A 14564-nucleotide genomic window follows, 5' to 3' on the forward strand; every position below is an offset into this window, starting at 1 on the left:
AAATCAGTTGATAAAACGATACCAATTTTTTCACACAAAAATTTTTTTTCTTCAAAATCGAAAAGACGAACATTATTAATCATTAGAGTGAAATTGAAAAGGTGGCTTTTTGTGCTTGGTCGCCAAACAATTCACATATGTTCTTCCAGAAACCAGAAACAAGGGGAATACCGCCACATGGAAAACGATCAAAGATGCCGCATTCTACTCATAAATAACTATCAAAGTCAGCCTGTAAATATCTCCACTGCAGCGGGTACTCACTGTCCCTTTTTTTGCTCTCTAGCTAGTCGGTCTCTTTGATAAACGTCACAGACTGTATAGTTTTTCGGACGATTCAGAAATAATTTTTATATTCTGTTTGACAATCTGAATTCGAAATGTTAATTTCTGGGAGGAATTTAAAATACTTGAAAAACAAGAGTACCTATCAACCCTTTACAATTGTATATCGTGTTTATACGAATTGAAACTGTTATATATTTTCTTATATGTCTCTATCCGTGTAGTTTCGAATTTCAAATTGAATCATAGTGAACGTCAGTTCTACATCTGTATTTATTACCGGAGCCGGCGTAGTTAGTAGATATATAACCCACTCTTTTGTATTCTTTTTTTTTTCTCATCTTTTTTTTTAGATTCAACATTCACTAAGGCATATCAATTCATAAAAAAGACTTATCTCTGAATATCTACATGTTGAACATGTTGTACGTTATTCCATAAAGAATAATGTTCTTATACTCATTAGGTATAGTCAGGCGCTATTCATTTTATGATTTGTGAAAAATCTAACCTCCCTTGCTTCTTCTTACGAACCACCTAAGCTCAATTAAAATTCTAAATTCTGGAAAACATAACATGAATGTAAAATAAATTCTATTCGTTTTCAGAAAGAATAAAGTACTCATCAGCACGACTCAATAATTTGGTGTTTATTGCAATAGATAAGAAAAAAACACAAAATGTCAAATAAATCGCGTAATGCTGGTAAAACCAAAACACTCGATAAGGTTGAGTTGAAGGCATCTCTAATCGGAGGATTAAATTATATAGCAGAGAGGACTTTTGATCGCAATTGCGAGATAAACAATATTCAATTCTTATTTCGAAAAGAACTTCCTCGATATATCAATGGAAGTGCAAGTTTTAACATAGATACAGTTCGTCAGAAGAACCAATATGGAATTAAGCAGTAAAAATACAGATGAACCTAGGAAAAATCTATCAGCAATAGTGACCTCGAGCAGAGTTACAAATGTGATTCATTTATTCGTACTCGTTTTCTCAGTGTGCATCTTATATCTTGCGTTTTCCAGAGAGTTCGTATTCTTCACGTGGCACCCTGTGCTGATGACTGTTGGTGTAAGTATGTTCTTCTCATATATACCTTAATATTTAAACCTAAAAAATATATATTCAACCTATATATTATAACGAATTATTATACTTCTTTTGTAAACATTTTTGGAAATATCAAATTCATATCTACGTGCTAATATATGGTTGAACATTAACACACAGTTATGTTATCTTGCTCAAAGTTTTTTGTTAAATGTAAACAAAACGTAAACAAAACAAGGATGTACAGACTGAAATACATGTATCCATCCTTGGATCTAGGGTGAAATTTATATCATTCAATATTCTTTATTATCGGCTGAATTGATATCGCAATTAATGATGTACCTATGTCTACCCCAAGGGGAATAATCATTGCATTATTTTTCATATAATTCTTCATATATGTATCTATTATGAACATAGGAATTAAATTTTTTTTCCAGAATATCTCTGAAACTAATCCGTAGTAGGTAGTATATAGGGTGTCGGAATTTAATAACATTCATATATTTCAGAAAGTGCTTCGATAAAGCTCAAAATATGAATTATATTTTGTGTATTATTTTGTGAGTAAACTTGTGAATAGAGTTCTATTTTTTTTTACAAAGGTTCAAAAAAGAGCTTAGAAAATCTTAAACGAGAGTTGAATACTACATACCTATTGACAACCAAATTTATTTGAGGATATTTTACAAAAAAGGTAGTTCTTCTTGGAATATTTTATCGCTAAAATTAATAAAAATTATTAGGTAAAATTATTGATATGTAAAGTAACTTCAAATACAGAAAGTGAAAATGAATTATCTTCGATCTTGAATTTACCTAGTAGGCGGATGATGCTGATATTAGGGGAACACCACCAAATATTTTTTTATTGCCTTTTTGCTCCTATAATAATTAATAATAAATGTCTATTCAATTTAATTTCTGTCAGTTTTCTGGTTTAAAAAAAATTTCACCGCAGCCAAAAAAATTCCAGGTTCTCAAGGTCAAAGGCCCTAGCAAAAAAATAGAAAATTTTATGGGTGAACAAAAAGTCTACAAATATGGGATATGTGAGGTTGGGTTAAGTCAGCGTTTTCGTAAAAAAATAAGTAAACGTAGGTAATTTCTCCGAGATTGAACAAACTTTCATTAAAAACTTTACTTTAAAAATATAACAAAAAAATAAAGCAGGCACTAAAAAATGTCAACTAAAGTAATAAAGTAGGTAAACTTTTTTAACTCCAAACTAAACTTAACAATCCTTAAATGGAACAAAAAACAATAAAAATCTATATGCCCTCAATTAATTTATTCAATTGCTTCTTAAATTTTACATTTTTCTTGTTTTCTTGGCATAATGGAGTAAAGGCCCATTGCTCTTAATTGATTCATGAAATTGAGAGCAGTTATAGCTTATGTTTAAAGATAAAAGAAATATGTAAAAGTATAACTCATTCTTTATTTAATCAATTCTACACCTATTCCGCTCGTTACTCCACTTATTTTATACTTTGTCAACTACATTAATATTGGTATCATTTTTATGGAGGAGAATACTCTTCATAATATCATTTTATAGTCGTTTCGATATTTACTTCTTCAATTTATCCAAACTTCATCTCCATTTTAATTTCAGTTTTCTTAACCGATATAGGTAATCTTCTTTACAAAGAAGATTTTTGTTACATTTGGAAACAGTTGATAAAACTTTGCGATCATCTCACTACTACTTATGGACCGTTTAAATAATTAAACCGTCTTTATTTCATAAAAATGTTATACCGTTGATTGAAGTATTGAAACAAAGATAAAATCTTTTGAAATTTTATCAAAAATGGCGGAGGAGCATACTTAACCACAGACAGCTGTACCTGCATACATTGAACTAAAGAAAGTAGTTCTTTAGTTCAATGCCTGCATACGAAATCGGCGGACTTAAGTCTGTGACTAACCTCTAAAGTCAAAATTTATAGGTTATGTTTATATTCCACACTCGGTTTGAATTTGAATTGATTGTCTTTTATACAGTGCATCGTGAAAAACTAACGTATGAACACTCTCTAAAATTTCTTAGATACTTCACATAAAGGTACCAAAAGTGCGTTTTAATGTTAGTTAAATCATAGTATGCACAGATTAAATTTACTGGTTATATGATAGCAGTTATCTCTGTTAATAAGTTTGAAGGAAGAGTATATTAATTATACATGACATAAGAATATGTTTTTGTACCATTATAAATTACTAAGCTAAAATGGAGGGGGGGCAGTGTGCTGAAATTCCAATAAAAAGAGCTGGGAAAACAACGTCAAAATTTGGAGAGTAAAAGATAATAACATGGCCATATATACAAATTAAATTTCGTATAATTACTTGAAAATTATTTAGTATATATCAGTGATGGGGAGGGGATCTCGCTCTATATCATGATAGGAATGTTCTTCGAAAATACTTCCTCAACATTGAACCTGAATCTTTGAAACTACCCGTTTTAGTAAAACGAATAATGATTATTCAGAATCATGATAATATTTGAAATATTTCTACTATTACATAAGGACAACCTCATGCAATGGTCCTTATACGATATTTCTGCCATGAATATCATGGTTCTTTGAGTCTATTGGAATATGATTTATATAACATTTTGCTTTTTTCAGTGGGTGCTATTATTGACAGAAGGAATCATAACACTGAACAAGGATAACAACCTCCTGAAAAATATTCTTGGATCGAATCGAATATTCTACCACTGGATAACTCAAACCTTGGCCTTGATTTTGAGTATTCTGGGATTCTTCATTGCCTTTCAATCCAAATTGGACAAAAACAAAGCACACTTCAAGTCTTGGCATGCTTTATTTGGTCTATTGGGATTTATTTTTGCTATTCTTAGTGGATTGAATGGTGTACTTACTTTATACAATAGAGAACTGAAAGATTATTATTCTCCTAAGTTGAACAAATTTGTACATGTCGTTTCGGGGACATTAGCCTATTTGTTCGGTGGTGTATCTGCAATATTAAGTGTATATACTAAATGGTTCGATAGAAGAGTCCAATCAAATGATATAATTTTTGGCCTAGTCCTAGTTTTAATCACTTGTATTGTAATTTGGACATTGGTTAAACCAGTTAACAGTGTATCACAAAGATTTAGACAACTCATTTCAATAGGGTAATAATATTCAAAAAAAATTTACCCAAAATAATTGTTTAATTGCTGATTATTATAAAAAAATTTCCATAATGTCAGATGAAGAGTATAATTCAGATTGTAGTATAGCCTCTGATTATGGGCTGTTGAAAAAAGCTCTCCCTTTTGATACGAGAATTCCAGCCAACTTTGATCCGAATAAGGTACCACAAACTGCTGAGGAGTTCCTTCAGTATGCCTGTTATGAACGATCTTTAATGAAGCCGTGGACAACTGCGAAAATTGACCCAGCCAAATTACATTCCATTGAAGTAAGAGAATTCAAGGAAGACGTATTGAATAATACTGTGGCCCCTCATCTTCTTCCAACTCAACAATGGCAAAAGGATAAATTAGATGAATTTATAGAGTTCAGAGAATATATTCAGTCAAAAATGGAAATCACGTCCAAAGATGTACTGAGAGAAATAGATTTCAAAGAGCGTATTGTCAAGACCAGTCCGGAATATGAGGAAGTTATGAAATTCTCACAAGCTGATAAAATTAGAGCTTTGGAATTAATAAATGATTATTTAGATACAATGGATTATGGAACTTGTTTTGGGGACCATGTTGGAAGTTGGATATATTCAATGCTTTCCCTTCTGGATACCCCACTCATATCAGACGATTGTCACGTTGTCAGGACTTTAGCTAAAAAGTGTATTGAAATTAGATCAAACTACAAAGAAACTGATATCAAAAAGTTCTTCCCATTAAACTTATTTATTTGTATAATCTCGAAATTCTTTGGTCAATTGGATCTTAGTGACCCGTGATCAATACCAGCCATCATGGGAAGATGTTTCCCTGAACAACATTGGAACATTTGAAGAGTTATGAAAAAATGAAATTTGTCAGATCAAATAAACTGTTATGGCTTGTTATTTTGTGGTATTGAAATGCAGATGAAAATTTGTGAAAATTCCTTGTGCCATGAGAAATTAAATTTCAGGAATACTAATACTTTTGATGAATAAAAAAATTCAAGTAGGTAATGTTTCTTCCAACCCCTAATCCATAAGATTTTCACCTATAGATCGCATGCATTATTTGCGCGTGATTTGTTGAAGCTTACTAGTACGCTACTATCGGCAGTATGAGTTGCCAACCTAATAGTATAGGAACTATTACAGAATATGAGTTTCAGGAGCTCGACTACTTCTATATTCAGAAAGAAGCAGTCATTGGAATTGTCCAAAGAGGAAATACTCTCTAACTCAGCGGCTGAAAACTTAACCAAAGAGGTTCTTCTTTGATTGAACCTTAGTGCTAAGCCCTATGGGGTGGGGGGAGGTGGTAGGTAGAGCACCAAAATGTGCAGTAACATTTATTTGACATTAAACTAGTTAATAGGCGACAGTTGTAAGTAGGTACTGTCATCTAAGTTCCTAACCTTAAAATGTCTATAAGATATATCCTCAGGTCCTCCAAAGTTTAGTGCTTTCACCAACACGAACCAGGAGGGGTCAAAAATATTACCTTTAGGTAAATTATACCTCAGAACCAATGTATTTACATTTCAATATGAGTTAGTGACCTCTGTTATCTGCAACTAGTTGTCCTAGTTACAGAGTATATTTTGTATAATGTATAATATCAGTGAATTAATTGATCTTTTCAACTGATTTTCTTATCTTTGACAGCATAACTGGCTTCTCATTCAAAGATATAGCTTTCGGCACGCCATCAAGTCAATATGCCACCTACACCTGAACTGGACCTTTCGGTTTGTTCTCCTATAGTGGTAAGTATCTCATGAAACATCTCTTCTACCCTAGGTAAATGGAGGGATTAATGTTATAATCATCAACATATTCAAATTCCTATTTGTAATCGATGCATCCTCAATCAAACATCACAACTATGATAAAATACCTTCTAAATATGGAAGGTGTACCAAATCAATAATTCTTCATACACTACCTACTGAGTATTCATTTTTAAGAGTAATTCGATCAATTTCCCTTGTCTCTAATACACTCTACATGAAAGACTCCAAAAAATATATAGATACATTGATATTCGAACAAATATTTGGTGCACCAGTAGGAAAGTATATTTGGAGGTTAAAAAGAGACCTAGTAATACCCGAAACTGATGACTACCTATAATTAACATATTTCAAATAATGATTATGAAAACGATATTTTATTTATGTCAAGGAACAACTAAGATATTCAACTAATTGCTTCTCATTATAGAGCCTAAAAAATCAACTTCAATCGAAGTGGAATCTGATCTTCTCAAAAACGAGTGATACTGCATGGATCTCTTTCAAACCACAGCTTGGCCTTCATGTTTACCCCTGTTATGCCTGTAGGGACATGTAAGTTTTGTAGTTTCTGTACTGTTCGAAACACATTTGTACTCATACACTTCACATATTCATGAACGTTTATTTATATAATACATAATTTATATATTGTTCATCATTATATAAAATCTTTGTGGACATTGTCAATCTTATGGAATTATTAGTATTACAAATCCATGTATATGGAAACCATAGTAACATATTTCTTTAAATATTCCTACTCAAAAAATTATAACAAGAAAGGAATGTGGCTTACAGCTATTTGCTAACTTCTCATTTATTAACTTTTATCAATGAAAGCAACTTCCCTCACAAAGATATCAAATTCATTGAAGTTGAAATATTTAACATTTTTCTTTGCTTAAGATTTAATAATATTTGAAAAGTGACTGCAATCCCACTAATCGGTTAATGTATTTTCAGGTTTGTCTCTAAAGTCACTTTTCAAGATCATGCGAATCGAAGAGTTATTGTGATTAAATATGACTGTGGAGAATGTAATCAGACATTCACCTTCTACAATCGATGTTCTTTCCTTTTACATGCTCGTAGTCATTTTGCTCTGGATGAAGGGAAAATTGATTTGAATAATATAGAAATTTATAATATGCCATTTGGAATGATGGGATTTCTACCACACCCAGGTATCAATATATTGTTTGACGGGGATGAGGATACTATTGAAGAAAATTGTTATGTAAATGCACAGTTCTATAGTCCTGATGAAAATGAAAGAGGCAAACAAATAGTTACACTGAGACCAAATGATCTCTTATTTTGCGGGGCAGGAGAGCAGTCTGTAATGGTTCAATTGACCCTAAAACAGATCAGTACCAATATACCTTTGTGTCAGTTTGTAACTATAGATTGTCAGAAAAAGTTGAAACAAAACATTCCTACTGCTAGCTTAAGAGTTAAAGAAGAGTTACCAGATCCTGACGATAATTCACAATCTAGTGAATCCCCTCCCGCTGAAACTTTAATTCAATTACCTGTGATATCCAAAATTGAATCTTTGAGCACTGATGATCTCTCAACATATCCTAAATGCCCAGAATGTAAGCAAACCCAGAGATGCCCAATGCAAATGCATTTTATAGGTAGAAATATACCTTTTGATGAGAAACTAAAATGCTCCCTTTGTAAATATGTTTCTTCAACTAGATGTTCATACTCGGCTCATGAGAGAATACACTCAAATACTTCTCCTTTCATCTGCCCAGAATGCGGGAAAAAATTTGAATCTAGAGAATACTTGATGAAGCATCTTGATGATGTCTGTTTCCACTTAGCGAAACAAGTGAGAATCAGATGCCCTGGAAAAAAATGTGGCAAACTTTTCGCTACTCCAACGACATTTTCTGTTCATTTCGGACAACATATCAAATCGTGGCAACAGTGCAGTGTTTGCAAACAAACATTTGAAAATATGCTCGCATTCTCAGAGCATGCCAAGATTCATTCAAACCTTTGTTCCCCAGATAAAGTGTACAAATGTTTGGGTTGCAAGATAGATGGGTGCATAATTTTTGAAGACAATGTGAAACAACATTTAGACTATCACACTGGAGATCGAAGCAGATATATGTATGTGTTTGTATGTAAATTCTGTAGAAATTATTTCAGATCAACAGCCACATATGCCGCTCATTTGCTGAAGTGTCAGAAAATGCAAACAATGAGAAAACAGGTTAATTCATATTCTGTAGATCTTTGTGTGCAGTGTCACAGTCGAATAATTTTTTATGATGGTGAAAATACAGTTGCTTGTACAAAATGTAGATATATAAATTCCTTGTATCAGAGTCAAAATGACAATTCCACTACAAGTGCAAACATTCAAGCTATCAAAGAAAAAAGTATTACGCCAAAAGTACATGTTTGTTTATTGTGCAGAGAAGAATATCCAATCGATCAAAAGGAAGAGCATCAATCCAATTGTATGTATGGAACACCGCAGGTGGTTGTTGAGAAGCTTCACAATGAAATTTCCCAATGCTCATTCACTTCATTAGATGATACTGCCATTGAATATGAAAATAGTGAGGCTTCAGAAAAAAAATCATCTTCAGAAAGTGATATGAAAGACACCTCGATGGAACAAACAGATATTGATTGCTCTCTCAAATTAATCAAAAATGTCTCTCCAACCACTCAGGATAGTTTGAAAAAGAAAAGAAAGAGAGCACCATTTGTCTTTCGCACAAAGAAAGTCTTTTTAAGTAGTCCTCCAGAGAAAATTATTGATTTGCAAGCTGAAGAACCGAAACCATTCGATGGAACGTATTATTGCAAAATGTGTGAATTTCAAGATAGTGAAAGAGACAAATTTCACCACCACATTATCAGTCACAGGCATATTCCCACTGATTATCAATGTATGGAATGTGGAGAGTGTTTTGTTGTGAAGCCATCCTTGATCAAACATCTCAAACACTACCATAAAATTGAAGACACAAACTCATATTTGGAAACTAATAACTGTTATGACAAAAATGCTGTTGATGAACTGAAGGAAATTATGAAACTTGCTCCTGGTGAATCTAGAGATCCTGTTAAGGAAAATCAGTGCAGAGTATGTTTACAAGAGTTTCCTGATGAGCCTGAACTCAAAAAACATTTTCGAATTCATGGAATGGCATTCTTGTTGAGAAATTCTCGTGATGGTGCGTAAGTTATTCTTAGTCCAATTTCACACATGTACAGTTAACTTTTTTAAGATTATGTTGTTTCAAATTATTTACACTGAATAAATCTCGTATTTTCGATTTTGTGGGTCCTTCTTTTATCCAAAACTTTTTCGACTGAGTTATTTCTATAGGCACTATGATTTAAGCATGATTCTTTAGTTATCAGCATTGAGTATTAGCTCAATATTCAATGATAGTAATTTAGGTCGCGGGTTCTAATCTTACACAGGTCAAAAAATCTTTATATATCCACTTCGCAGTGCTGCTATTAATGCAGGATGATTGTAGGCGCTTCGATAAAAACAACTTTTACTTGTACAGGATTCTCTCGACAAGAGTTCAGGTGTATTCGACTTTATCACCTCCTCCAAAAATGCTTCGTTTAGTCTCTACAGCCCTTCTAAGATGACGGTTCAACGGCACAAATATTTCGAAATATCTTCCGAACGACTACATTGAACACAACAAAAATTTTTACGATCTCTCTAGTATTCACTAAAAAAAGAATGATGAATAATCCTCGATTCTAATAATATAAGGGTTTAACAGATGCCTATGTAAAAAACGCAAGCCTCATCACATGTCTGCGTTGGGTAGAGCAAATGAAAGATATCGCAATATATGCAGAATATTGCGATCGAGATATTTGCAGTACAATGATGATAGTGATGATAAGCAATAGGCTCGAAACCAGGTTCTAAAACTACGATGTTTTCTAGAAATATCTTGCTCACTCCAGAATATTACTGCTTATGCACCACCAATTTATTCATTATATCTGCTGCCACTAGTGCTCACTATGGGTATCCTGGATAGAGAGTGTTACTTTCACAATGTGTTATTCGATTATCCGTCTGTTCCGATATTCCTGAACAGTACTGTCAGTATTTCAGAGACAAAGCCTATTGGCCCAGTCGTTCGAGTTCTATTGTTATTCGATTGCGGGCCAGTAAAACCAGCAATATCGGAACAGGCCCTATATAGAGATTACCAACTGTTACAAAAATGAACTAAGCCGTTCCATTCTAATCTGTGAAATGGATAAAAAATAATGAAAATTTGCCTAGCAATGGTTCCTATATTCACAAAAAAGCATGAAAGGCTCAGAAAGAAAATCTGAATCAACATACCAAACGATAGATCCATTCATAATCATGTCGCCTATTGGAGATTAGCAGTCATATCACAGTTTTACATAAAAACAGATGGCTTTGAATAGATGTATAAAATGAACTGTCAGTAGTTTATGCTCATGTATAATAAAAGTGACTCAACTGAACCAAAACCAATGAATCAATGTTACATATTTCACAGTATGAAAAACCAACTGCATTCAAAGTGGAATTTGGTATTTTCGAATCATAATGCATCAGCCTGGATCTCTTTCAAACCCCAACTGGGACTTCATGTATATCCCTGTTATGCCTGCAGAGACATGTGAGTTTCCTATTTGAAATGAGGCCTATCAGCAAACTGCACATCACAAATGAATGTGTCAGATGAATCGGAAAGACTTCCCTCCCAACGCGTCTTTTGAATTTCTGATATAACTGTTTTCTACTAGTATAAATGTTCATTTGACTTTAGGCCTCACGTAATTTGACACAATACAAAAATTCATATTTTCCGTTAATTGAATCATGGCGACTAAAATTAACTGTTCGCATCAGCTTGAATTATAGAACACAGTGAAATTTTGGATTGCTCAGGCTAAAACATATAATATCAAGAAACCCATGAGTATACCTCATATACCTATGTTCTTCATATAATTCCACTCATCGGATAGTGAAGACTTTGCTTTGCAGACGTCTTATTCGAGATTTTGAGTTTCTTTCATTTATGAACTATTGTTAAATCCTTGTATCATAAATAAATCCTGCCTAACCAAGTAGAGGCTTATGAGAATATGTAGTATGGTAATGGTATATACTGCAATTATATTCTCATCATACCGCATATATTTTGAATTATACACGTCCACAAGTTCGCGGTGATACTAAAATAAACATCTCTGAGTTTAAATATAATGTCGTCAGTACAGTAGATGTCAGTAGATGCTTGTTCAACAATCTTATATCAGATAGAAGGTTTAAGAATTCAAACCTACAGGCTACACACGTACACATAGTCATTAACTTCATTTTTCGCATATAAAACTGACATGTAAATTTCAGGTTTGTCTCAAAAGTAACGTTTCAAGACCATGCCAACCGCAGAGCAATCCTGCTTAAGTATGACTGCAAGGAATGTAACGAGATACTAACTTTCTACAATCGTTGTTCTTTTCTTTTGCATGCCCGTAGCCACTTTTCTCTAACAGAGGGAAAAATCGATTTGAACAATATAGAAATTTATAATCTCCCATTTGGAATGATGGGATTCTTAGCACATCCGGGTGTAAAAAAATTATTTGATGTAGAGGAAGATAGAATTGAGAAGAATTGTTACATAAATACCCAATTTTATAGTCCAGATGTATGTGAAAAGGGCAAGCAAATTATAACTTTGCGACCAAATGATCTGTTGTTTTGTGGAGCAGGGGAAAACTCTGTAATGGTTCAATTGACGCTCAGACAGATAAGCAATAATATTCCTTTGTGCCAGTTTGTTACTACAGATTGTCAGAAAGAGTTGAAAAGATCCTTTTTGTCCTTAGAGAATCTCACTAAAGTGAAGGAAGAAATATCAGACAATTATGAAAATTCACCAACACAATCCGCATCGGTTGAAAATTCAATTCAAATACCTGTGATATCTAAAATAGAATCCTTATGTACTGATGATCTCTCAACATATCCTCGATGTCCGGAATGCAAGCTCACTCAAAGATGCTCAATGAAAATGCATTTCATAGGTAAAAATATACCTCTTGATGAGAAATTAAAATGTTCGCTCTGTAAATATGTATCCTCTACCCAGTGTTCCCACTCAGCTCATGTGAGAGTTCACTCGAATATTGCACCTTTCATTTGCCCGGAATGCGGAAAAAATTTGAATCAAGAGAGTATCTGATGAAGCACCTTGATGATGTTTGTTTCCACTTAGCCAAACAAGTGAGAATACGATGCCCTGGAAAAAAATGTGGCAAACTATTTGCTTCACCCACAACATTTTCTATTCACTTTGCGCAGCATATCCACACATGGATGCAATGCACCGTATGCAAAGAATGCTTTGAAAGTGTAATAGCATTTTCAGAACATGCAAAAATTCATTCCAACCTTTGCTTTTCTGATAAGGTTTTCAAATGTTTGGGTTGTAAGAATGATGGAAGCGTAATATACCAAGATAATGTGAAACAGCATTTAGAATACCATACAGTGGATCGTAGCAGATATATGTATGTCTTTGTATGCAAATTCTGCAGGAATTATTTCAGATCAACAGCGACATATGCTGCTCATTTGTTGAAGTGCCAAAAAATGCAAGCAATGATAAAACAAGGTTATTCTTACTCAGTAGATTTTTGCACGCAATGCCACAATCGAATTATTTTTTATGATAATGAAAATTTCGTTGCGTGTACCAAATGTAGATGTATAAATTCTTTCAATCAGAAAAATGTTACTGAGGCACTTTGCCATAATCCACAAGGAATTCATAATGACTCTTCCAAACTTGACACATGTTTATATTGTAAAGAGGAGTACTTTGATGATAATGAAGCAGGGCATTTGTTGAATTGCCCTTATAAAAATTCCTCAATCATAGTGCGCAAACATGAATCGAACTTACCAGAAAAAGTTTGTAGCAATTCCGATTCATTAACCGATTCTAGTGTCGAATTTGAAAATGAGGAAAATTCATGTAAAAAGTGGTCCTCGGACAGTGATATTAAAGACGTTGCAATGGAACTTACAAGAGGCGATTATTATTCTATTTCTTCAACAAAAAATGCATCTTCTAATGCACAAGAAATTTTGAGAAGAAAAAGGAAAAGAGCCTCATTAGTACTTCGTACTAAAAAAATTATTCTTAGCAGTACCCCAGAGAATATTGATTTGCAAGCAGATAATGCAAAACCGTTTGATGGAACATATTATTGCAAAATGTGCGATTTCCAAGAAAATGAACGTAATAAGTTCCATGTTCACATCACCACTCATAGACATATTTCCACTGATTATCAGTGTATGGAGTGTGGTGAGTGTTTTGTTGTAAAACCTTCCTTGATCAAACATCTCAAACATTACCACAAAATCGAAGATACAAACTCATATTTGGAAGACAACGATTGTTATGATAAAAACGCTGTTGAAGAGCTGAAGGAAATTATGAAGCTTAGTCCTGGGGAAACTAAAGAATCTGTGATGGAAAACCAGTGCAGAATATGTTTGCAGCAGTTTTCTGATGAACATGACCTGAAAAATCATCTTCAAATTCACAGATTCCTCAATGGGAAATAAAACTGATTAGTAGTTTTCAATTATTTTGAACCCTCAAGTATTTCCCTATCTTTGTGTTCTATTGATTTTTGTTTCATAATCTTTGTTAATTTAATTAAGTCGTTTTCGGTTGGTCCCAAAACCTTTGTTATAACAATTTCTTCCATTCAAGTTAGAGAGAGAAATTCAAAGGAATTGTTATGAATTTTTGCTAATAATTTGTGATATAAATTCTAGGCTGAACAGTGTTTCTGCCCTAATGAATATTCATCACTGTGTATGAATCCAATTTTAAAATGCACTCATTTATACTGCACTCCCAACCTGTTTTTTGGGGATATCAAGATGAACCCATTTAATTATATATAAAATTGTTTCCCTCTAGAATGCTTCTTCCAGATTAATAAAAGTATACATTGAATTATAATTGTTATGATTGGTCTGGTCATTATTCATAATGAAAAAAATACTAGTATAGTAAACACTTGGTCTTCACATATTTCTAAAGATAAAAGCCAGTTTTTTATTGCCACAACCAGAACCGTACTTAAATTCAACCCCCCAAGAATGAGATATATAGATATAACCATCCACATATCATTGCTAGGAAAAGTGATGATACAGATCTATAGTCAAGATCTCAC

At 33.2% G+C, this 14564-nt stretch overlaps 2 protein-coding genes and 1 pseudogene across 4 annotated transcripts; all 3 read left to right on the forward strand.

The window, feature by feature from the left end:
- The first annotated feature begins 1034 nt into the window (after positions 1-1034).
- Positions 1035-5518, forward strand: LOC123314892 (gem-associated protein 2). 3 transcript variants are annotated; one of them, XM_044900292.1, is made up of 2 exons: positions 1035-1365; positions 3990-5518. In XM_044900292.1, the coding sequence occupies exon 2, from the start codon at positions 4579-4581 to the stop codon at positions 5302-5304; it is 726 nt and encodes a 241-aa protein (XP_044756227.1). In that variant the 5' UTR covers positions 1035-1365; positions 3990-4578; the 3' UTR covers positions 5305-5518. The 3 variants fall into 3 exon arrangements, with proteins under 3 accessions (XP_044756227.1, XP_044756228.1, XP_044756230.1); XM_044900293.1 differs by lacking the exon at positions 1035-1365 and adding an exon at positions 3286-3418; XM_044900295.1 differs by lacking the exon at positions 1035-1365 and adding an exon at positions 3315-3376.
- A 316-nt stretch (positions 5519-5834) lies between these two features.
- LOC123314890 (zinc finger protein 532-like) lies at positions 5835-9610 on the forward strand. The gene is made up of 4 exons (XM_044900291.1): positions 5835-6013; positions 6172-6272; positions 6730-6854; positions 7266-9610. Exons 2-4 carry the CDS (start codon positions 6225-6227, stop codon positions 9514-9516), a joined length of 2424 nt encoding a protein of 807 aa, XP_044756226.1. The 5' UTR covers positions 5835-6013; positions 6172-6224; the 3' UTR covers positions 9517-9610.
- Positions 9611-10778: 1168 nt separating this feature from the next.
- LOC123314891 lies at positions 10779-14343 on the forward strand (annotated as a pseudogene).
- The last annotated feature ends 221 nt before the right edge of the window (positions 14344-14564 follow it).

The sequence above is a fragment of the Coccinella septempunctata genome, chromosome 6 (genome assembly GCF_907165205.1).
Source record: "Coccinella septempunctata chromosome 6, icCocSept1.1, whole genome shotgun sequence".
NCBI lineage: Eukaryota > Metazoa > Arthropoda > Insecta > Coleoptera > Coccinellidae > Coccinella > Coccinella septempunctata.

Excerpts from the sequence above, each read along its gene's own strand:
- LOC123314890 (XM_044900291.1), top strand. The coding sequence starts at position 6,225 with ATGCCACCTACACCTGAACTGGACCTTTCGGTTTGTTCTCCTATAGTG. Across the intron at positions 6,273-6,729 it reads CGGTTTGTTCTCCTATAGTG|AGCCTAAAAAATCAACTTCA; the intron begins GTAAGTATCTCA and ends TTCTCATTATAG. Across the intron at positions 6,855-7,265 it reads TGTTATGCCTGTAGGGACAT|GTTTGTCTCTAAAGTCACTT; the intron begins GTAAGTTTTGTA and ends ATGTATTTTCAG.
- LOC123314892 (XM_044900292.1), top strand. The coding sequence starts at position 4,579 with ATGTCAGATGAAGAGTATAATTCAGATTGTAGTATAGCCTCTGATTAT.